The sequence below is a fragment of the Rhincodon typus genome, chromosome 24 (genome assembly GCF_021869965.1).
Source record: "Rhincodon typus isolate 14 chromosome 24, sRhiTyp1.1, whole genome shotgun sequence".
NCBI lineage: Eukaryota > Metazoa > Chordata > Chondrichthyes > Orectolobiformes > Rhincodontidae > Rhincodon > Rhincodon typus.
The window spans coordinates 5,689,922-5,713,397 of NC_063355.1; the positions used below are offsets into that span (position 1 = coordinate 5,689,922).

At 40.9% G+C, this 23,476-nt stretch overlaps 1 protein-coding gene across 1 annotated transcript in view; it reads left to right on the forward strand.

The window, feature by feature from the left end:
• gcn1 (GCN1 activator of EIF2AK4) overlaps positions 1 to 23,476 on the forward strand; it is a 123,692-nt gene that overhangs the window by 55,635 nt on the left and 44,581 nt on the right. The window contains exons 22-33 of the mRNA XM_048611272.1: positions 1,772 to 1,865; positions 2,309 to 2,422; positions 9,395 to 9,593; positions 10,190 to 10,345; positions 10,727 to 10,905; positions 14,032 to 14,112; positions 16,918 to 17,061; positions 19,066 to 19,193; positions 19,958 to 20,147; positions 20,809 to 20,879; positions 21,965 to 22,130; positions 22,681 to 22,875. Coding sequence (XP_048467229.1) covers positions 1,772 to 1,865; positions 2,309 to 2,422; positions 9,395 to 9,593; positions 10,190 to 10,345; positions 10,727 to 10,905; positions 14,032 to 14,112; positions 16,918 to 17,061; positions 19,066 to 19,193; positions 19,958 to 20,147; positions 20,809 to 20,879; positions 21,965 to 22,130; positions 22,681 to 22,875 — 1,717 coding nt within the window. The remainder of the gene's footprint in view (positions 1 to 1,771; positions 1,866 to 2,308; positions 2,423 to 9,394; positions 9,594 to 10,189; positions 10,346 to 10,726; positions 10,906 to 14,031; positions 14,113 to 16,917; positions 17,062 to 19,065; positions 19,194 to 19,957; positions 20,148 to 20,808; positions 20,880 to 21,964; positions 22,131 to 22,680; positions 22,876 to 23,476) is intronic.

A 23,476-nucleotide genomic window follows, 5' to 3' on the forward strand; every position in this document is an offset into this window, starting at 1 on the left:
TTTGATAATTGTGTCTACTGCTCTCAGGAGTAAAGGTGCTCAAATGTATAACGATTGAAGTGTTCTTACTGTCGCTCTAACAGTTTAACAATCAAACAATCAATTTAACAATCAAAGGGGATAATTCATCTCTTCCACTGCCTGTCAGTCCACATTCCATTTAAGGTGTTCAATCCACCAAACAACTTTGTTGAAGATATTTTTCAGAGATGCTATTACATATTCCTGGAGCAGGTGGGACTTGAACCCATTCCCTCTGATTCAGAGGGAGGAACACTCTCATTGTGCCACAAGGACCCTAACAACTTTATTTAAAGGCACAGAAATGTGGAGAACTGATGCAGGCAAACTATTTTGATTAATGCACTAAGTCTGCTAGGTGCATATATTGGCTGACTCTGCCACAAGACCTTATACTTCTCTGAAATGCAGCTGGTAGAAGCTTATTTTAAAAATGCATTTGTCCTGCCTAAAATTAAGCAGTACCAATTACAGAAATCTGCTTATTTTGTTACATTTGATTTATTTTGTCTGCAATGTTGTAAGGTTTCCTTCGTCTTTAAACACAAGTTCTCAAACTCCATGGTCAACATTAGTTGTTTGTTTGTTCTCACATTGAGGTCTTCCTGGTTTGTATTTTCATGTAAGGGATTGCTTTCACACTCAACATCTGTTGTCATGTCTGGTCAAATAATCACTTCCATTTGAGATCAACGTTATATTAAGACGGAGAGGAAAGATCTAGCCACCAAGGTAATGCAAAGTAGAGCATTCCTTCTAATGCACAGGGTGCCTTCCATTCTGTACTTTCCCTTTCTTGCCACACCCCCACCAAACCAACATCTACACTATCCTCCAAAGTGGATGAGGTTGAGCTTTGTTCTCGATGAAGGACAATCTAACTTGGGTAGCTTACAGATCTGTCAAACTGGTATGGCCCCGCTTTATTACTGTTTTACTCCCTGACCCTCTGGTTTCCTACCTCTCCCAGTTTCATGGCTGCAAGGTGGAGTTGGGAGCGCAGGGGCTCACTCCAAAGTATTACAGTCATTTTCGTTTCATTCACTCATAGGATATTGGTGTCGCTGGCTGGCCAGCATTTATTGCTTGTCCCTAGTTGTCCTTGAGAAGATGGTGTTGAGCTGCCTTCTTAAACCACTGAAATCCATCTGCTGTTGATAGAGCCACAATGCCATTAGGGATTGAGTTCTCAGATTTTGATCCAGCATCACTAAAGGAATGGCAACATATTTCCAAATCAGGATGGTGAGTGGCTTGGAGAGCAACTTGCAGGTGGTGTTCCAGTATATCTGCTACCCTTGTCCTTCTAGATAGACGTATTTGTGATTTAGAAGGTGCTATCTAAGGTGTCTTGGTGAATTGTAGATTCTACATACTGTTGCTACTGAGCATCAGGAGTGGAGGGTGTGGATGCAGTGCCAATCAAGCGGGCTGCTTTGTCTTAGATGGTGTTGAGCTTCTTGAGTTGCTGGAGCTGCACTTGTTGAGGAAAGTGGAGAATATTCCATCACACTCCTGACCTGTGCCTTGTAGATGGTGAACAGGCTTTGGGAAGTCAGAAGGTTAATTGCTCCCTGCAGGATTCTTAGCCACTGACCTGCTCTTGTAGCCACTGTATATATATCATTAGTCCAGTTTCTGGTCACTGGTAACCCCCAGGATATTGAGTTGTGGAATAAACATTTTGATGGCAGATCTTATTCTTCTGGCCAATTTGTAAGTTTTGAGGATTCTTTCTACTCTGTACTAGGGCACAGCAAGAAACCACAAAGAAAGCCAATCTGAAACGAGAGAATAAAGCTTATTCCTTTAAGGAGCAAATCATTGATATGGAACTTAAGGAGGTAAATAGCGATTTACTTGTCCTTCTTAGCCTGTTATATAATTTTCTTTTTATATGTCCCATAAAAGACTCTGCTTTCCTATCACGAACCCACCATAAAACGTGAAATTGTATTCTTCACTGGAATAAACCAGGGCCTAGTTTCAAAAACAAATCCCAAATCCTGTCGCCTTTTAACACAATTTCTCATAAAGTCTGTGAAATAGGTTTTATTAATTTTCTTGTATTATGATTTGCATTGAGATACTTTGCTAAAATCAAACAGACAAAATATCAGACACTGTGCGAATATGTGGGAAGTATATAATTAACACCCAATTCTAATTATAACTTTTGTGGCTTTAAAAAGCTGCTTGTTAAATATATACCTTTCATTTGGATTTGCAATTAAGTGGTGTGACTGCATATTTTAACTTTGTTTCAAAATAAAAACATTTCTTTTAGGAGATTAAAAAGAAGAAAGGTCTGAAGGACGAGGTGCAGCTGAGCAACAAACAGAAAGAGATACTGCAGTGTCAGCTGGAGAAAGAGTCTTTGATCAGGAAGCGGCTTCGACAGGTACAGCAAAACTCCAATACCACAAGAACCAAAGTCTTACTTTTACAGACCCTTTAGTTCTAAAATGTTTAATTTTGGATGACATTTAATTTCCTCAAAAGACAAGGAATTAGTTCATATGCACCCCTTCAGTGTGATCAGTACTAGAGAGGCCACATAGTGATTACATTTGACATTGTGGAGCTGTATTGAGCTTCCTACTCCTGAATTGTTTTTAAAAAAAAGTCTTGCTTCAGTTTCATCTTATCCCATAGGCAGAGATTTTATTGCCAAATGCTTGAGAGCCTCTCCAGAGGAGTAAGTTGGATCAGTCGGTCAGTGCAAAAAATTGTATTGCCTTGGCCTGTTTAGCTTTTTGTGTTCCTCCTGTCAAGTTTCTAAGGATCTAATTATGTCAGTATTGGCATTGAGCTTTTAGAAAATACGAGCTGTTGTTCTATTCAGGACATGGGTAAATGCTGTAGAGTGTGTGATAACACCAGTCTCAACCTTACGTATATTAGAGCTCTATCGAGGGACTAAATAAAATAAAGAAAATTTAACTAGCCACAGGCATATACAATATAAAGGAAGTCCTCACTTAAAAATGTAGTTATGTTACTGAAAATTGTGACTTTAGGTGAACTTGCCCAGAGGCATCAATATTAAAACTGGAGTTAGGTTTCATAGCGACTCCCTTAGCAGAAAAATAACATTAACCATTACACCTGTAACTGTATATTGAAATACTGTACTTTAAATTGATAACTTCCTGCATTAGTGAATGAAATTGCTGTTGAAATAAATTTTATGGTATAAAAGAAATGTAATATTCTACCTATGGTATGTCCTGTTTTGAACTCTGGAGCTGTCTTTTGTCACCAGATGTGTTGTGGCCATGCCTGGTGATGTCTTTTGGGGAAATGCAATGGCTTCTTCCTGCTAGCTACCTTCACCTCTGGAGTTTGCTTGCCCACTGTTCTCCTCGGCTGGCTGTGGGGCCCAGGCCTTCCTCCCCTCCTCTTGATTTGTTGGATACTGATTGTGGCTGGGTTCCCTGAGTTTTTTTGTCACTCCCTCCCTCTGGGGCATGTGCTGAGGCCACAGGATTCCTGGGATGAATTGTATCTCGTGCTGATGGATTAGCTGTTAGACATGGTCTAGGCTGGAGGGTGGGCAGGAAGGAGGTGAGCTGGCCCCTGTGGTGCAGCGGAGTTCTACTACAGTGGCAATGTCACTTTCAGGGGGCAGGGATGATGTAGTCTAATGGGGAGGGGATGTTGTCAGGAGGCATCTGCAGCATGACCAGGGGCGGGTAACAGCTCTGGCAGGCATTGTGATGAGTGGAGGTTCCCTGGTGCAGATCATGTGCAATGATCAAAAGTTGGAAACCTGCGTGCAGGGGACCACTTGAGTCAGAGTGGGAAAAGTTGCACCAAAATGGTGCCAAATCAGGTCAGGTACTTGCAGTAAACAGCATTTTTTAAAGAAAAAAATCTTGAAACGTTCAACAAGATTTCAGGCCCTAATAACTTTAGAACATTAAAGCACTAAAATGCCAAACAGGGCAAAGTTAAATGAGGACTCTTGCTGCTTTAGAACTGTGGTTTTATAGGCAAGTCAGAACATCAGCCAAAACCTTTTTAAACGCTCCGCTGTTTTAAAAGGCAGCTAATAATTGCTGAGGATTTCATTTATTTCGTATATGAAACCTCTCCATGGTGCGTGGCTTTCTTTAGTACAGGTGTGAAATAATTTTAGCAGAGCTATGAAATAACAGTGAAGAAGTCACTGGTGGAAATTGTCCTTCGGGCCCCGAACAGAAGTTGAATGGTAGGACAGAGAATAAACCAGGCGATAATAAGACCTTATGAAAAAGACAGTACTTTAAACATGGGTGACTTTCATGGAGTTGTACAGCATGGAAACAGACCCTTTGGTCCAACTCGTCCATGCCGACCAGGTATCCCAAATAAATCCAGTCCCATTTACCGATACTTGATCCCTCTAAACCTTTCCTATTCATGTACCCATCCAGATGCTTTTAAATGTCATTATTGTACCAGCTTCCACCACATCCTCTAGCAGCTCATTCCATTCACTTACCACTCTCTGCGTGAAAAGGTTACCCCTTACCTCCCTTTTAAATCTTTCCTTTCACCATAAACCTATGCCCTCTAGTTTTGGACTTCCCCACCCTGGGGAAAAGACCTTGTCTATTCACCCTATCCATGCCCTTCATGATTTTATTAACTTTTATAATGTCACCCCTCAGCCTCCAATGCTCCAGGGAAAATAACTCCAGGCTATTCAGCCTCTGCCTATAGCTCAAGCCCTCCAACCTTGGCAACATCCTTGTAAATCTTTTCTGAACCCTTTCAAGTTTCATAACATCTTTCCTATAGCAGGGAGACCGGAATTGCACGCAGTATTCCAAAAGTGGCCTAACCAATGTCTTGGTTAGCCACAACATGACCTCCCAACTCCTATACTCAATGCACTGACCAATAAAGGCAAGCATACCGAACCCCACCTTCACTACCCTGTCTACCTGTGACTCCACTTGCAAGGAACTATGAACTAGCCCTCCAAGGTCTCAACTCTCAGCATATTCATATAAATTGCAAAAATCAGATTGGCAGAGGTAGCCACAAAGAATAACTCAGACTGTATTTGAAATAGAGTTCTAGAACAATATGTTGTGATCCAGCCAGGAATCAAACTATTTTGGATCTGGTGATGTATAATTAGGCAGGTTTAATAAATTATGTCAGAGTAAAAGACTCCTTAGGAAACAGTGACCGCAACATGGCAGAATTTAGCATTTAGTTTGAGAACAAGAAACTTAGGTTGGAAACAACTGTAGTAAACAGGCATATGGATGATAGTATAAGGTAGGGGTGGAGGTTAGATAGACCTTAGGTTTAGGGTAAAAGTTGGGCACAACATCATGGGCCGAAGGGCCTGTACTATGCTGTCCTGTTCTTTGTTCTATGTTCTAAACTTAAACAAGGGCGATTACAAAAGACTGAGTGTAGAGCATGCTGGACTGGACTGGAAAGAGAGTTCAGCAGCAAAGAAGATTGAGGTACAATGGCAGATTCAAGGCTGACAACAAAGATTTATCCCAGTGAGAAAGAAGTATTCTAGGAAAGGGGTAAACAAATTGTGGTTCACCAGGGAAGTTAAGGATAACACCAAATTGAAAGAAGAAACACACAATGTGACAAAAAATAGTGGTAAGCCTGAGGATTGGATAAGTTTTTTAAAAAAAAAACAAAAGATGTCCAAAAAAAAGGAAGATGATAAACTTTGAGGGTGAACTTGTAAGTAATATCAAGACAGACAGCAAGAGCTTCTTGAAATATATGAAAAGGAAAAGGGGGACCAAAGTGAACATAGGCCCCAAAGGGAATAAGGCTGGGGAAATAACAACAGGAGCCAGAAAATGGTAGTGAAGTTTAAGATATACTTTACATCCATTTTTATAGTAGAAAGCACTAAAAGCATTCCAAAAATACTAAGTACTCAAGGGACAAAAGGAGGAGATAAAGTAAAGGCAATGACTACCACTAGAGAAAACATACTAAGGAAACGAATGGGGCTAAAAACCAATAAGGCCGCTAGATCTGATGGAATACATCTTTGGTTAAAAAAACGTAGTTACAGAAGTAGTGAATGCACTGGTAGTAATTTTCCAAGAAGCCTTAGCTTCTGGAAAAGTGCCCAAAGATTGGTAAACTGCCAGTGCAATATCCCTATTCAAAAAAGAATGGAGCCAAAAAACAGGTAACTATAGACCAGTTAGCTTAACTTGTGTCACTGGGAATGTGTCAATATAAAGAAGGGAATACTAAAGCATTTAGAAATACGTGATATGATCAAGCAAAGTCACTATGGCTTCATTAAGGGGAAGTCATGCCTGACAAATGTATTGGCATTCTTTGTTGAGGTAACAAGCGTGATTTAACAAAAAAGGGGAAGCTGTACACATAATGTATTTGGATTTCCAGAGGCTTTTAATAAGGTACCACACATTAGGCAACTTAAGAAGATTAGAGTTATCGTGCTGGAGATAGTTAGTTAAACCTCTATCTATTCTAATATACTAATAGAATACAAAGGGATGGGATAAGGAGGGTATTTTCAAGATGTCAACCCGTAATTAATGGAGTGCCTTTGGGGTCTGTCCTGGGGCTACAGTTATTTACAATATTTATAAATGACTTGGATGACAGAAGGGATTGTACTATATCCAAGTTTGTGATTGACACTAAAGTAGGTGGACAGACAAGTGGTGAGAATGACATGAAGAGTCTGCAGGGGAATAAGACAGGTTAAACGAGTGGGCAAAAGCTTTGCAGAATATCGTACAGGAAAATGTGACATCATCTACTTTGGTGTGAAAAATAGAGGAGCTGAATTTTATTTAAATGGAGAAACACTGCAGAAAGTTACAGCACAAAAAGATTCAGGGGTTCTCATCCCTAACTCACAAAAAACTAGTATTCGAGTTCAGCAGGTAATGGAATGTCAACCTTTAGTTCAAAGGGAATGGAGTATAAAAAGTCCCCAGGGTGCAATAGCCTACATTCTAGGGTCTTAAAGGAAGTGGCAGCAGAGATAGTGAATCCATTGGTTTCAACATTCCACAATTCCCTGGATGCGAGAAAGGTTCCAGTGAGTTGGAAAAATAACGCCTTGTTAAAAAAGGAGGGAGACAAAGTGGGAAACTATGGACCAGTTAGTTTAACGTGTCATTGAGAAATTGTTAGAATCCATTATGAAGGGAGTAATGACAGAACATTTGGAAAGTCAATATGCAATCCATCAAAGAGTTGAAATGGCTTTATTGCTGGAATTCTTCAAAGATGTAACAAGCAAGGTTCCTGGGGATCCCGGGGATCCTGCAGGTACAGAACGTCTGGACTTCCAGAAGGCATTTGATAGGGTGCTGTAAAAAACGGTTAATACGTGGGGTTAGATTACATGGGGTTGGGATAATTTATTACATTGGATGGAGGATTGAATAACCAACAGAAAGCAGAGAGTTAGGATAAATGGGGATTTCTGGTTGGCAAGATGTAACCAGTGAGGTTCCACAAGGTTCGGTCCTCAGATCCCAACTATTTGTGATCTACATTAATGGTTTTGAAGCAGGCATAGAATGTACAATAGCCAAATTTGAAGATGTCACTAAAATAGGTGGGAAAGTAAGCAGCAATGAAGATGTAGGAAATTTGTAAATGGATACGGATAGGTTAGGTGAACGCACCAAAATTTGGCAGATGGAGTTTGATGTAAATGAGGTTATTGACTTTGCTCAAAGGAAACTTCTATTTATTATCTAAACAGAGTAAAACCGCAGTGCTTCAGTGCAGAGGGATCATGGTGTTCTCATGCATTATTCACAGAAAACTATTCAGGTACAGCAGGAAATAAGGAGGGAAAATGGAATTTTGGCATTTGTTGCACAAGGTATGGAGCATAAAAGTAGGGGAGTGTTTCTATAACTGTACAAGACATTAGTGAGACAGCACCTAGGGTATTGCGAGCAATTTTGATCACCCTACTTGAGGAAGGGTGTGGTTTTATTGGATGCAGTTCAGAGGGGGTTGACTAGATTGATTCCAGAGAGGAGACGTTTGTCCTGTGAAGACAAATTTGAGCAGTTTGGGCTTAATCATATTCTGTGGAGTTTGGAAGAATGAAATGAGATTTAATTGATGTGTATAAGATATTAAAGGAGATGGACAACTTAGACAATCGATATTTCCTCATGTAAGGCAACATAGAATGAATGATCATCGTGTTAGGGTAAAGGGTAGCAGATTTAAAGTAGAGATGAGGAGAAATTACTTCTGTCAAAGGATTGTATAATCTATGGAATTCGCTCCCCACAGTGTAGTGGAAACTGGGTCATTGAGTAAATTTAAGGAGGAGATACACAGATTTTTAATTAGTAACTGGTTCATTGCTTGTGGAGAACAGGCAACAACTAGAGTTGAGGCAGAGATGAAATCAGTCATGATCATAGAATCCATACAGTGTGGAAGCAGGCCATTTGGCCCATCGAGTCCACACCAACCCTCTAAAAAGCATCTCACCCAGACCTTTTCCCTGTATCCCTGCATTTCCCGTGGCTAATCCACCTAGCCTGCACATTCCTAGACACTATGGGCAAATTAGCATGGCCAGTCAACCTAAACTGCACATCTTTGGATTGTGGGAGGAAACCAGAGTACCCAGAGGAAACCCATGCAGATACGGGGACAATGTGCAAACACCACACAGTCACTGGAAGGTGGAATTGAACCCAGTTCCCTGGCAGTGTGAGGCTGCATTGCTAACCGTTGAGCCACCCTGCTGCCCTCGTGTTAAATGGTAGAGTAGGTTTGAAGGTGTGAATTGCCTACTCCTGCTGTTCTTGTTATGTCCTTAGAAAAATAGGCAAGTCTTGTTAAAACTATACCAGGCATACAGAGATCTGACCTGTGAACAGTTTTGGTCCCATTATTTAAGGGAAGAGATATTGACATTGTAGGTGGTCCTGGGGAGGTTTACTAGATTGATCCCACGTATGATGGGATTATGTTATGAGGTGAGATTGGGTAGGTTGGGCCTTACTAATTGGTGTTCAGAGGAATGAGCGGCAACCTTATTGAAACATACAAGATTCTTAGGGGAATTGACAGGGTAGGTGTGAGAAGGTTATTGCCCATTGTAGAAGAGTCTAGGACCAGAGAGTATAATGTCAGAATAAGGCAGAGATGAAAAGGAAGATAGAGACAGAGGAATTTCTTCCGAGGGTAGTGAATCTGTGGATTTCTTTACTGCAGAGGGCCGTTAAGGCTGAGAAACAGATTTTTCATCAATGTTGTATATGATAAAATATAAATATTCATGTATTGTCCATTATTTGTCAAATTTTTGTCTGTATCTAAATGGGCTGTCATTAAAGAAATGCCTTTCTATTCTGTTGTATTCCCACAGTTGGATGAGGATTTGCAATCCGCTCTGAATGTGCTGAATGCCGTCATTAAAAAGAACCCACCTGGTTTGTCACAGCAGGTTCCTATTCTGATCCGCTCATTCCTCCCTCTCTTCCGATCACCACTTGTAGCTCCTAGACTTAAGGATACTTTCTTGGCATTGGGTACATGTGTCTTGCCAGCAGATCTGAAAAACCTGGGTAAGTATCTGTAGTGTGTTTTCAAACGATTTGATTATTGTAGACAGCAGTTGATGTCTCTTGAATCATTCAGTGCCTCAAGATAACTGCAGCAAGGCCAATCAAATTCTGTAGCAAGAGGCTAGAAATTCTGCAACAGGTCTATTCAGTTCTTGAAGTGTTTCTAAATGTATCTTTAATGTATCTTTCAAAATCATAACCGTTTCTATTAATTGAATAGTCTTGGTATATTCATCTGAGTATTGGATCATCTGACAAAAGACATTGTAGTAAACTCCTTGAACAGTCTTCTCTCCCTTGGCCTAAAAATCTTCAGTCAATTCAATAACGTTTGATTTTCTCAACTTCATGAAAAAATTGGACGTTTTCTCTGGCAGTGTATCTCAGGAATGAGCAGCGAAATACTTTTCGTCTAGGTATTAACCATTGAGAATGACTGTTCTCTTTTTATATGCCTCTAGAATAGTCCAGCTAATAAAAAGGCACGTGCATTCTACAGAAGTAGCTGCTTGGGGAGAACACATATTTTACTGCTGGGTGTGTAGCGTGAAAGCACAATTCAGTGAGAAGGTGTTCTCATTCTGCTAATGGTTTAGGTTCCCTAATTGGCCATGTGACACTTCGGCTGTTGAAACCTGCATGTGGTTTGGACGAAGCTTGGTGCCAGGAAGAAATTCTAACTGCAACCACTCGTGCTGTGTGTCTACTGCGTTCACTTACCGTGGCCAACCGTACTGGCAAAGTTGAGGCTGGTATGTCGTTCAAATGAAGTGAAATTACATCATCTTGTCGTATCCCTTGTGGTAATCACTCTCCGTTCAGGTTTTGAGGGAATTTGAATCTTTATTTTAAAATCCCATTGGAAAACTCCACAGTGTAATCATTAAATTACCTACTTGTAGAATTTTGCTCTATTTTACAGAATTTTGATTTCTTTTTAGTCATTTTATTCTGCTTCCTGTGTTGATTCGTATCCAATTACGGTTTAGTTGCTGTGGCGATATTTCTTTGCACTCGTGTGGTTTCTGGTTGTTTGAAGAAACTCCATTATGTTTTTTGCTGGGAGTTAAAATTTTGGAAGGGTTGGCTTTAAGTGCAGCAGAGAGTATTACTGTTTGTATTGCCTCTTGCAGATATCAGACCCCTCATTGCTCCAGCATTTGCTTATTGCTTCCCCCTGTTAAAAATGGTCTTGACTGATACAATCAATGACAGTGAAGAAAAGGAAGGAATGCTGATTCAAGCACTCCAAGTCATCAATGAACATGCTCAGCTGAGATCACAAACTGACAGCTCACAATTGATTGATGAGGTAATATTTGTGCCTTTTTCAATCTATACTGTTGATCTTTGACTTGTACAGTGATAATACGTTCTTATACTTTTGTTTTGTCTTGTTATTTTGTTCAACAGGAGAATGTATGGGCATATCCAGTGTCGTTGATATGTCTCCGCACACTTTGGAAACTGAAGTTGTTTGACAAAGTTGTGAAACAAACTGATTGTGTATCTGTTGATTCCCATTCAGTATGTTGGGGAGGACAATGACATCACAATTTCAAGTTATGTCAGACCGCATCTAGACTATATGTCAGGACGTGGCTGTTTTCCCTCTGGAACAAGCTGCTGACTCATGACAGATTTGCTGAATTCCTTCAGCTGAGAACTGGGCCTATTCTAGGATCTCTTGGGTTCTGAGTGAAGTCACATACACAGATGATTTATCCACCTATTTATGGTGTTACTTTGCCATGTTGGAGTGGTGCACATTTTGCAATTAAATTTGAGTTAGTGTCCAAATTCCAGGAAAGGTGAGTTCTGCTATAAGCAGGCCCTGTGGTCTGTTTGGCATGCAGGTTTTTCTAGGCCTGTTGTGCAGTCTAGCTTTTCTTGCTGCTTCCAAGCATGGTGGTGTTCTGGCTGCAGTATCTCCAGTTTTATGTTTTGCCACACCAAGTTGCACGTGGAATACTTGGAACATAGGAACATGGGAAAAAGAAGTAGGCCATTTCACCCCATAAGCCTGACCCCATGAGTCAGGCTGATTTACCTCAAAGCCATTTTCCTACACAGCCCCAATTTCCTTTGATATATTTAAAACCTAGAACTCCATCAATCTCTGTATCATTGAATATATTCAATTGCTGGACTTTCCCACATCTCTGGCACAGAGAATCTCACCACTTTGAGTGAGACCCAAGCCAGGGGAAACATCCTTCCTGCACCTATCCTGTAGGACCTACAGTATATTTCAATGCAATCTCCTCATTCTTCAAAACTTTAGAGAATTTTGGCCTGGTCTTCTCAATTGCTTTTAGGGCACTCCTTTTGTCCCATGGATTAGTCTGGTGAATCTCTGTTGCACTCCCTCTGTGGAATTTATATCCTTCCTCAGGTAAAGAGACCAAAACTGCACACTGTACTCTAGATAGAATCTCAACTTGGTGAGTTAGCCATGATAAATGCAGTCTAACAGGGTAGGTTGGAGTCTGGGTGGAATGGTCTTCAGAGGGCTGATGCAGACTTGATGGACCAAATGGCCAAATTTCCACACTGTAGGGTTTCTATGATTAGGAAGACTGCTCTTCCTTCGAATAGTGTTGTGCGATCTTTTATGTGCACCTGAGAGGATATGTAGGGCGTTGGTTTAACGCCACATACAAAGAATATGAGATTTCTTGTCCCATATCGTTCTGCATACTTGTTTTGTGTGACTTAGGTTTGTTTTCAGCATGACACACAGGCAGGCATTGTGCTAAGTGTCCAGTATTGGCTATTTGCTGGAGGAACTGTTTCTGCAAGTCACATTGGGTGAGACAGAATTTATGTTTCAGTCACTGGAGGGATATGGTCTTGCCTGTTTCCTAGACTTGACCGAGCCTTGTAACGCTGTTCTAATACCAGGTTTGAAACGCATATGTAGTGAATGCATCTGGGAATTCTCTTTTCTGTCTTTTTGAAAGTGTCTTTGAGCTCCAGCGGAATTTTCAACAAGATATCAATTTGTTTCAGTGTTCTGTTAAGGTTCTAGCCTGGGTTGTTCGAGGGATAGCAGATTGAATAGTGGGGTTTGCTGACAAACCTCAGTTGTGGCAGCATGCCAGATTCCAAACCAAAAATGCTTGAAATTGGGCTGGCCAGTAGCCGTGCCAGAAGTTGGGCACACTGACAGCATATCTTTTAGTTTCCTCCCTGCCTATAGGAACATGATGAATTGCCTGTCTCTGAATTTCTGGGGACGCTGACTAAAAGCATCATAAAATGAGAAAAAGTGAAGGAATAGATTCATTTTACTGTTTTTCCTCCCCACATACAGCATGTGTTGTATCCACTATATGCTGGTAGCGTGAAGGAATTCCTTGGTGCAGATTGGTGAATTTGAAGGCTATAACTACCACTTGGCATTTACAATCCAAACCTTTCCCAATGTCTGGTAACTAGGGCTGCGAGATATCATTTGTACTCTAGTGAATGGAGTATGAAATGTGCAGAATGTGGAAATGTTATCCTTTTTACTTATTAATGTGCATGTGGCTGCCCTACGAGCCTTTGGACAGAAAGTAATTCCTTCATATCGGGCAAGGGTTTCATCAATAGTGATATGCAGGGAAATAAAGATTTGTAGAATTAGGTTGAGTCGGACCAGGATTCTTCCAAAATCGAACCATTAGTATTTTGATTGGATCTCCTTGCCTGAGACTAGAAAGTCCATTGACTGTGCCTCCACTTGATTTTGAGTTGAGTGAGAGGGAGGGCTGTGAGGTGGTGACAAGTTTCCTTGGAGATGCCCTAGGACAGAACTGAGACTGTCCCAGCTCATTTGCTCATAGGGCAACTGGTCCCATCAGTTTGAGTTGGTTCTACCTCTGAGCTAATTGTGTTGACAACAAATGAAAAGAAGTTGAAGGAAGAATTGGGCTGATGAGGAGAAAAAAACGTAAATAATGACTAGAGGGAAGGTAACCTGGGAAAAGTTACTTACAAAATGCAAATAGTAGAGCCAGGAATAGAAGGGAGAAAAGGTAGATGAGAGTAATTTTAAAGGGTTCATATGAAATGACACATTTGGAATTTTACATATTGTGTGGATCTTAATGAATGTGACAAATGAACAAATGGTATAATTTGAACGAAGATTACTGAAGAGGCATGAGCTGTTGTGGCAGATGCCGGGATCTGTGGGGTGTCACAGAGACCTACAGCTGCCCAAATGTGTGGGCAAAACGTAGCAGGCTTAAACTTGGAGTATGACATTCTCACTAAAGTACGGCCAGCCAGGCTGGGCAACCTAGTGACAGGTTTGGATGTGCCACAATACAAAGTCCAAGACCACATGAGTGCCAGAGCTGCCTGTGGCCAAAGGTCAGGCAGTCACTAATAGCAGTTGAAGTCTTAGAGCATGGAAGCGCTATGAATTGAAACTGAGTTGTTTTGATAGGCTGGCCCTGAGCTGCTGCCACGGATGGAGATGCTACTGCTACTGACCAGGGTAATTGCCACAGGCTCACCACGACTCCAGGTAAAATCTACTCCTCCGTCCTTCTGTAAAGTGGAGGAGAAAACTTTTCTGCTTTTTATTTGTTGATTCTTTGTATTTTGTTTGTAATACTGATGGACATTTTTTTTGAAGTCCACTTGCAGTTTATTTCATCGAGATTTCTTTAATTGGAATTTTTGGCTGCCTTTCACAATTCTCCATGAGGGTCATTTTGTTTTCATAGGTTACGATTTTTCATCACGGCCTGTTGTTAGACCCCCTTTCTGGTTGAGTTGAGTTGGATTTTGCCTAGATTTTTATTATTGCTTCATGGGATATGGGTGACACTGGTTGGGCCAGCACTTATTGTCCATCCCTAGATGCCCTTGAGAAGGTGGTGGAAAACTGCTTTCTCAAACTAAACTGGTCTCATTTGCCTGCATTTGGCCCATATCCTTCTAAACCTTTCCTCTTCATGTACCTGTCCAAATATCTTTTAAATATTGTAACTGTACCTGCATCTGCCACTTCCTCTGGAGTTTATTCCATATACGAACCACCCTCTGTGTGAAGATCTTTTGCATTACAACTAGCTTACCCTCATATTTTATCTTCTCCCCCCCCTTATCGTTTTATAGTTGTCCCCTGCTGGTTTTTAAAGGCTTCCCACTGATCTTCGCCACATTGTATGCTTTTGCTTTTATGTTATCCCTGACTTCCCTTGTCAGCCATGGTTCCCTCGTTTTTTTCCTTAGTTTCCCTTAGCATATTTCTTCCTTGGGTTGAATTTCTGCTCATCCACAAAAATTAACCCCAGAAATTCCTGCCATTGCTGCTCTGCCATTTTCCCTGTTCGGCTCCCCTTCTAGTCAACTTTGGCCAGCTCCTCCCTCATATCTTTGTAGTTACCTTTATTCAATTGTAATACCATTACATCTGATTCAAGCTTCTCCCTCTCAAACTACAGGGTGAACTCTATCATATTACAGTCACTGTCCCTCAGGGGTTCTTTCACCTAAAGCTCCCTAAACAAATCTGCTTCATTATATATTAAATCCAGTTCCCTAGTGGGCTCTACTATAAACTGCTACAAATAAACCATCTTGTAGACATCCCACAAATTCCTTTTCTTGGGATCCGCTGCCAATCTGATTATCCCAGTCCACCTGCATATTGAAGTCCGCCATGATTATTGTAATAGTGTCTTTCTTGTGTGCCTTTTCTATCTCATGATTTATTTTCTGCCCCAAAATCTGATTCCTGCTAGGAGGCCTGTATGTAATTCCTGTCAGGATGTTTTGTCCTTTGCAGTTCCCCAACACTAACCATACAGGTTCTGTGCCTTCTGACCCTATATTGCATCTTTCTATCGATTTAATTTGATTCCTTACTAACAAGGCAACCCCACTCCCTCTGTCCATCTGCCAGTCCTTTTGATTGGATGCGCATCCCAGCCCTGATCCCCTTGCAGCCACATTTCTGTGATGCCCACAACACCGTACCTGCCAATTTTAATCTACCCTATAAGCTCACTTTTCGTGTATTGTGCACATGTAAATACAGCACCCTCCGTCCATTATTGACCACCCCCATTTCTCATAGTTGTCACCTTATCTGCTGTGCCTAAAGTTAAATTCCTGACACTTCTCACACTCTCTGTCCTATAACTTGTTCTGAAAACTTTAATTGCCTCTCCTGAGCCGCCACCCTCTTTAATGGTTTTGATAAAGCCCTATCCATAGCCCTAGTTAGACAATTTGCTAGGACTCTGGATCCAGCAAGATTCTGGTGGAGCCCATCCCATTGGAACAGCTTCCTCCTTCCCCAGGACTGGTGCCAATGTATCATGAATTCAAAGCTGTTTCTCCCACACCAATCTTTGAGCCACACATTTACCTCTTTAATCTTGTTGAACCTGTGACAATAAGTTCATGGCTCAGGTAGTAATCCAGAGATAATTACCTTTTGGGTTCTGGTTTTTAATTTAGCCCCATGCTGCTTATATTCCCTCAGCAGAACCTCTTTCTACCTAAATCATGATGCCTACATGGACCATGACAACTGGATCTATCCCCTCCCACTCCAAGTTGCTCTGTAACCCAGATGAGATATCCTGAACCCAGGCACCAGGCAGACTTTAGGACTCTCCATCCTAGCCACAGAGAATATTGTCTTTCCCCTGACTGTTCTGTCTTGATTCCCACTATGTTTCTCTTTTCTCTCTGTATCACAGTACTATGGTGAGTTTGCTCATACTCCCCACAGAATCTGCTCTCGTCCAAGCAGGTAGCACAAATCTAAAATCTGTTAGACAAGTTCAGCTCAACAGGTCTGGCGGCAAATGTGGCAAGAGAAACAGCGGTAACTTTCAAGTCCAATGACTTTTATTTGGAACTAGATAATCCACTTTATTGACAATGGTTGAGGGTAAATATTAGCCAGGTCATTGAGGGCTTCCTACTATTCTTTGAATAATGCCTTGGAGCATTTTACATGCAGCTGAGTGGTTATTTGGGACATTAGTTTAACTCATCTAAACAATGACACCTATGATCGTGCTGCAGTCTCTCTCAGTATTACCCTGGTGTCAATCTAGATTATGTTAAATCCTCCTGTCGTCAGGTTTGAGTCCATGATCTTCTGACTCATTGAGTGAGAGTGTTACTACTAAACTAAGTGAGCAACTGTGTGGATACTAGGTTTGCACATTTTTAGGCACTATTTGTGTAAAAAAGCTAGCCTGATTGCTGCAAAGGTTCCTAGCTGCAGAAAAGCAGCAGGTAGATTGAAAGAATGTATTTGGATCCTGATTATTTATGATATATTTAAATTGTGTCTGCTTTCTAGGTACTAGCTTCAAATACACTGACATCTTTGTGTGCCAGCAGCAGTGGTGAGGAAGGATGTGCATATGCTGAACAGGAGGAGATTGATGTCTTGTTACAAGCTTTACTGTCGCCATGCTCTGCAGTGCGAGATGCTGCTCTAAGGGTAAAGAATTTGCCATAAATATGTCCATCAGTTAACAGAGGAATTCAGGTCAAGAGTTGGCTTGCTGCACTAGTTCCTTGTTTCACAATGTCTGAAATTTGACATTTTTATCGAAGCATTCAGTTACCAATCACAGCCTCACCTCTTCCTTTATCCCCTACCATGGAGTCTTCCAAGAACTCCGCACTCCTCCAGCTCCAGTATCTTGCATATAAATCCCATTGCCCACCCACAGCCTTAATGGCCACCTTGGTCCTGCAATCTGGTATTCCCATCCTAAACATCTTTGTTAACCTCTTATTGTTTTAAAGCAGACCAACATCCTAAGTGCTTTACTGTTGCTTAAGTGCTTTTGCATTGTAGGCAGTGTTACAATGTCTAGGCCCTTAGATACAACCCACTGGTTTGACCAAGCTTTTGGTCACTTCTCCTAATCTCTTGGTCAGTTTTTGTTTGGTTGCACTCCTGTGAAGCAGCTTTGCACATATTTCTACTTTAAAGGGTGCTTGACTGTAAGTTGCTTTTGTTTGCCATAAACAAGGTAGTGATCTGGAGCAGTACGTCATGAATAATCATTGCTGGTTTCACAAGACAGCCTAAGTGCCTTGGCACTGCTGTGCTTATAAGAGTGCTCTGCAGTGTTTTCTATTGTACTATTTTGGTACATCTATATTTTTGGAGTGTAAATGAGTCAGGGTAAATATTGGGTTACTTACTGTGTGTATGATCTTCATTCTCTGACGTTCATTCTACTTGTGCATCACCTTTATATTATGCCAGTATATTCAAGGTTAATCTCAAAGCTGTTGACAAGACAGCAACCAATACCTTACATTCTTGTTTACTAAAAGTGAACGTTCTAATCTGAATATTTAACCAAGTTCTTGCTCTATCATTATTTTCTGCATGAACAGCTTTATGCAGGACATTTTTAGAAGGTGTTCATTGTAGAAAAGGGCCCAAAGACTTTCACAGAGGTATTTTCTTTTAAAATGGCGACCCTGTCCAAAGTGAGTTTAGGATTGTGACTAACACCGGTGAGCCACATAGATTTTGGGCAGAGTCTTAAGAAGAATGTGGAGAGGCAGAGATTATGGGAAGGAATTCCAGAGATTGAAGTCAAATAAACTGAAAGCGCAACCACCAATAGTAAGGCAGCAGGAGAGGAGGAAGGATGAGAGATTGGAGATGTTTTTGTCTGAGTTTAAGAGAGTACCTTTCTACTGATTTTGAGTTTACTGTTCTGTTATTAGAGATATTATTCTTGATTTTAGACCCATCACTATCTCACATTCCTCCCTATCTGCATTAATTTGGAAGTAGTTTTCATTTGTTATGTATGTATCTGTGTGTATTTAGTGCATTTGCAACTGAGTGCTGTATTCTGTCTATAATATTAGGAGCATAATTTAGAACAAACCCTATGAAAGAAATTGAGATACCATCCGGTTTGTTCATGCTGTTAAGTTATTGGGTATTTTCCCCTGGCATTTTTTTTGCAATTGGCTGGATTATTTGCTGTGAAAGAAAGATGTGTATTTCTGCAGCATCCTTCACTGTCTCCAGGATCTCTCATTAGATCTAAAGCAATGCTTTTGACTTCTGACTATATATGGGGCAACCAATTTGTTCACAACAAGGTCCCACAAACAGAAATGTGATAATACCTAGCTGACCTCTGTTAATGATAAATGTTGGTCAGTCCACAGAAAAGAACGCCCCTGTTCATCTTTGAAAGAGTACAATGGAATCATTTATGTCCATCCAAGAAAGCGGATGTGACCCCTCTTTCATATCTCGTCTGAAAGTAGCATCTCCACTACCTTGAAAACACAACTTTCTCACACTCGTGTGTGGGCCTAACTGCAGTTGACTCACAGTGAAGTTATACTCCTGTACCCGCCTGTGTTTGCATGATGTAATGATGATGTCGGTCAATGTCTCTTAATGAATGAGACGAGCTATAGAAATGGAAGTTATCCCATGCCTCTGAATGTTTTTCAGGGTCTGCTGGAGATGAACATGGTGTTACCCACCCCAGATAGTGATGAGAAGAATGGATTGAACTTATTGCGCCGATTGTGGGTTTCCCAGTTTGATGTAGATGAGGAGACCAGATTGCAGGCTAAACAGTAAGGAACCAGTTTATTTGTGAAATACTGGGAGATTTAACAGCTTGTTTGAGGAAGTTATAAAGAGTCAATGTTCATAGTACATTAAATGATAAAGAGTATCTCTTTGCTAATTAAAGATAAAAAGCATGATCAAATGTAATTGAAACTTCCAGTTACTGTAATAAACCAATTTAATATCTAACCTTCAACTAAATTGACAACTCATTACAAGTGAAATGTTGCTTAAACAAAGTGGTTATTTTAAATTTCAGTACTGTTGTCTGCCACTGTAGTAAATAATTACAAAGGATAAAATGATGAGCAGTGATAATGTGTTACTAAGTCATGCATGACACGACTTCCTGGAATGAAATGCAGATCTGTATTGGGTTAACTTACTGTGAGTGCAGCAACAGGCTAAAGCAGGATGGGGTGCAAAGATATCAGTATTCCTGCTCTTCATGATTGCCGTCTTGTGATATGTGAGTCAGAGGACAGTTGATGAAGAGAGGCTTGGATTGGCTGAGATGCTTCCTTTGATTGCGTGTCCTGCCAATATTCAGTCAAAGCTCTCACCTGAAAGTTAAGCATTGGTGAGGTACTGGAGGGAACCTGATGCCTATGGTATAATTCTTTGGCTTTTCTGATGCCTTTGGGAGAGCATTACATTGTCAACAAGAAATCATGGAACTATAGGTTTCCTGTTGCCACATCTGACTTGGAACTCTGTTCACTGTCTGTCTTTTTGTTTGTCTATTAATCTATCTTTGTAATCTTTTTAGGTTGTGGGGTACCATGGGGTTGGAGCTACAGCCAAACCTGTGTTCATTGCTCATTAAAGATGTAATATACCATGAGGATGCGATCCGCCAAGCAGGAGCAGCAGCACTGTCTAATGCTGTGGCCCAGTATCAGAGCCAGGCTGCTGAAGTGATGGCCAAGCTGATTGAAATATATCAGGAGAAACTTTATGTAAGTTCACTTTGAAAAAGTGTGGGGAGAAATATGCCCAGGCTTTTGGCAAATTTTGAAGTCAAGATTGCCGGAATTAGCTCATTACTAACTTACAGTATGAAAAGGTATGTGTGGAATAGTTGATTTGTTTGTAGCTAGCTCAATAGAGCATGCAGGAGGGAATTTACAATAGATGAAGCTTATTTAGGTTTGTTCAAAGCCAGAAGGAAATACTGGTACTGAGTGTATTGGGAGCAGACAACATACTGAAGAGAAATAGAAGAATCAAGCCAAAGAAGAAAATGTATGTTCTATGTGATGTAGCACAAGGAACAAGTTTAAATGATCTTTGCTAATTGCCAATATTCTTTCCAATTAATTCCTTTAAAATTAGAGAAGAGTTGATCTTAGTATCAGGCACGCATGATTGCAAGTGGAATAAAACAAGGAATTAAGACTTCATAAAAGAAGATTATGCCTTGTCACTTCAGTTGTGCAGAGGTCTAATGTTGTGGGAACTCTCTTCACTTTTAGGATTAGTCTGCAGTGCGTGTAATTTTCTAGTTCAATAAAATACAGGACAAAACTGTTCGGAAGTGCTTGTTTCTCTCTCTTTGCAGTTTTTATACACTCAGTTCCTAGTAATTAATAATAAACCTAATTGTTTTGTTTTGTACAGAGGCCACCGCCAGTCTTGGATGCCCTTGGTCGAGTCATATCGGAATCTCCGCCTGATCAGTGGGAAGCCAGGTGCTGTATTTGAGAAGTTGATTGTAAAGCTGACTGAAATGAAATGCTATATTTTTCCTCCAAAGCTCTCTGTATTCTCCCCTTCTTGGGCTCTCTTGTCCCTGAGAGCTAAATCTGAGCGGCACTGGGAATTTTTGGAATGTAAAGTGCACTGGGAAGGTCAGCTTCTTGTTACCCATAACACGGTGTTATGAGTAGCCTACTTGAGATGGGGAGATCTTTGATTTTGACCCAGCAGCCATAGTGCAATCACAGCATGTGTCCATGTAAAGATGATGTGTGACTTGGAGGTCATCTGTTTCATTGGTATATGCTTCCTTCCAGTAACCCATCTAAATGACTCTTCTCATGTGTCCAAGCTAGTCGTCATGGACAAGATATTTGACTGGAGAGACTATTGCTGCTGACTCAAAATCTCAGTAATTTATTGAATTGAACTGAATCATTTTGAATTGAACTGAATTATTTATTGTCACATGTATTCAATATAAAATAGTGAAATGTCAGTACTGCCACCACACATAGACACCATTCTTATTAACTCAAAATAAAATAAGGAATGATAACTTAGTCCAACTTTTCCTTCTCTGCTGCTACAGTCCCACTCTCGGCTTCAGCAGCCCATGCCACGCCACGGCCAGAGTCCCTGCTCCATGCGGAAGCAAGCGTCCTGCTCCAGGCTTCACAGGCCGACTAACTCGGTAGCTACGTACAGATATTTATAATCAACTTGTTCAGATGTGTTAGAGCACACCTCTGAAGCAGGTGGGACTTAAACTTAGGCCTCCTGGCTTAGAGGTAGGGGACAGTACCAGTGCACTACAAGAACCCTTTTACTTACTTACATTACAAACATGTGAATTAGGAGCAGCTGCAAGCTGTTCATGTTGAGGCCATATTTTCCCTTTTACAAGACCAATGATCACAGCCAGAGCAAGCTAGGCCCTTTGGTCTCTGCTTTTTAATTCTGCACCAGTTACATTTACCCACTAGGCATTCGGGGAGCTATGCAGTTTTACTTAGTCATTTGACAGTAACTTATTCAGGGGAGTCCAGTTTATAATGAAGAGATGTTTATTTTGAAGGTGTGGGATTGCTCTGGCTTTGAACAAACTTTCCCAGTATCTGGATGGATCACAGATCAAGCTGCTGTTCCAATTCTTTGTACCTGAAGCATTGAACGACCGTCACCCAGAAGTCAGGAAGTGCATGTTGGACGCAGCTCTGTCTGCACTGAACACCCATGGAAAGGTAGGTCTGTCTGTTCTCCAAAATAACTAGCTTTTGTGACTTTTCAGTCAACTGGTTTAAATGTGCATGACCTTTGGTTGAATAATTAATTCTTAACAAATTACTGTTTAGAGTCTTGAATTAAGAACTGACACTTCACAGGGATGTTGTAGGCAGTTATGGTGGCATAAGCCAGCAATAGGAGCATGAGGAATGGCTGTTCGATGTGGCTCAGTTGGAAGAGCTCCTAGAGGACTTGAACACAATCTAGGCCGACAGTCCAGTGTAGTTCTGAAGGAGCACTCCATTTGTCCCTCATCTGTGCTTTTTTTTTTAATTAAGGACTCTGATCAACATCCATACCTCAGCCAGCATTACCTTTATTAAAAAAATATGATTATCTGGTTGTTATCACGTGGCTGTATGTAGAATTTGCTGTGTTCATTTTTGTATGTTTAAACATGGAGCTAACCTTCTTGGGTGTTAACAATTTATTCTGTTTACAACAGAATGGGAATCTAGCAAATCATTAATCACTTCCAACACCTGTACTGCACCTTTCTCCCTGTAGGATAACGTCAGTTCACTTCTGCCAGTATTTGAAGAGTTCCTGCGGAATGCTCCAAATGATGCTAGCTATGATGCTGTGAGACAGAGTGTGGTCATTCTCATGGGTTCACTGGCAAAGCATTTGGACAAGAGTGATCCCAAAGTGAAACCCATTGTGGCAAAGCTCATCACTGCTCTCTCCACACCCTCTCAACAGGTAATGTACTCCAGTGCCAAAAGGCTTTCAAAAATGCACAAATAATGCAATAGTCCTGGACTCACTGGTAGTATTCTTGAAAGAGTCCTGGGTTAAGTTATAATCAAGAGGCAGCAGCACATAATCTAGCCTAATGCACTAGCATAATACTGAGAAAATGCCCTCCTGTCACATGCAATGTTTCAAATGAGGTGTGAAACCAAAGCCCAGTCTTTCCTTTGTGAGTAAAAGACCTCACAAAGCTATCAAAAAAAAAAGCTAGAAGTTCTTACTGGTATCTCGATCAATATTTATTGTCAGATGTTCATCACTTATGGGAGCTTGTGTTCCCTACATCAGTGAGCATATTTCAGAAGTACTTAAACAAAAACAGAGAATGCTGAAGAAACTCAGCAGGTCTGGCAGTATTTATGTAGGCAGAAATAGTTAACATTTCGAGTCTGGCGTGACTCCTGCTCCAGAAGTTCACAAATGCTACCAGACCTGCTAAGTTTCTCCAGCACTCTCTTGCTTTTGTTTCAGATTTCCAGCATCCGCAGTATTTTAGTTTCATTTCAAAGTATTTGAGTGGTTATCAAGTGCTTTGGGACAGTCTGAGGTC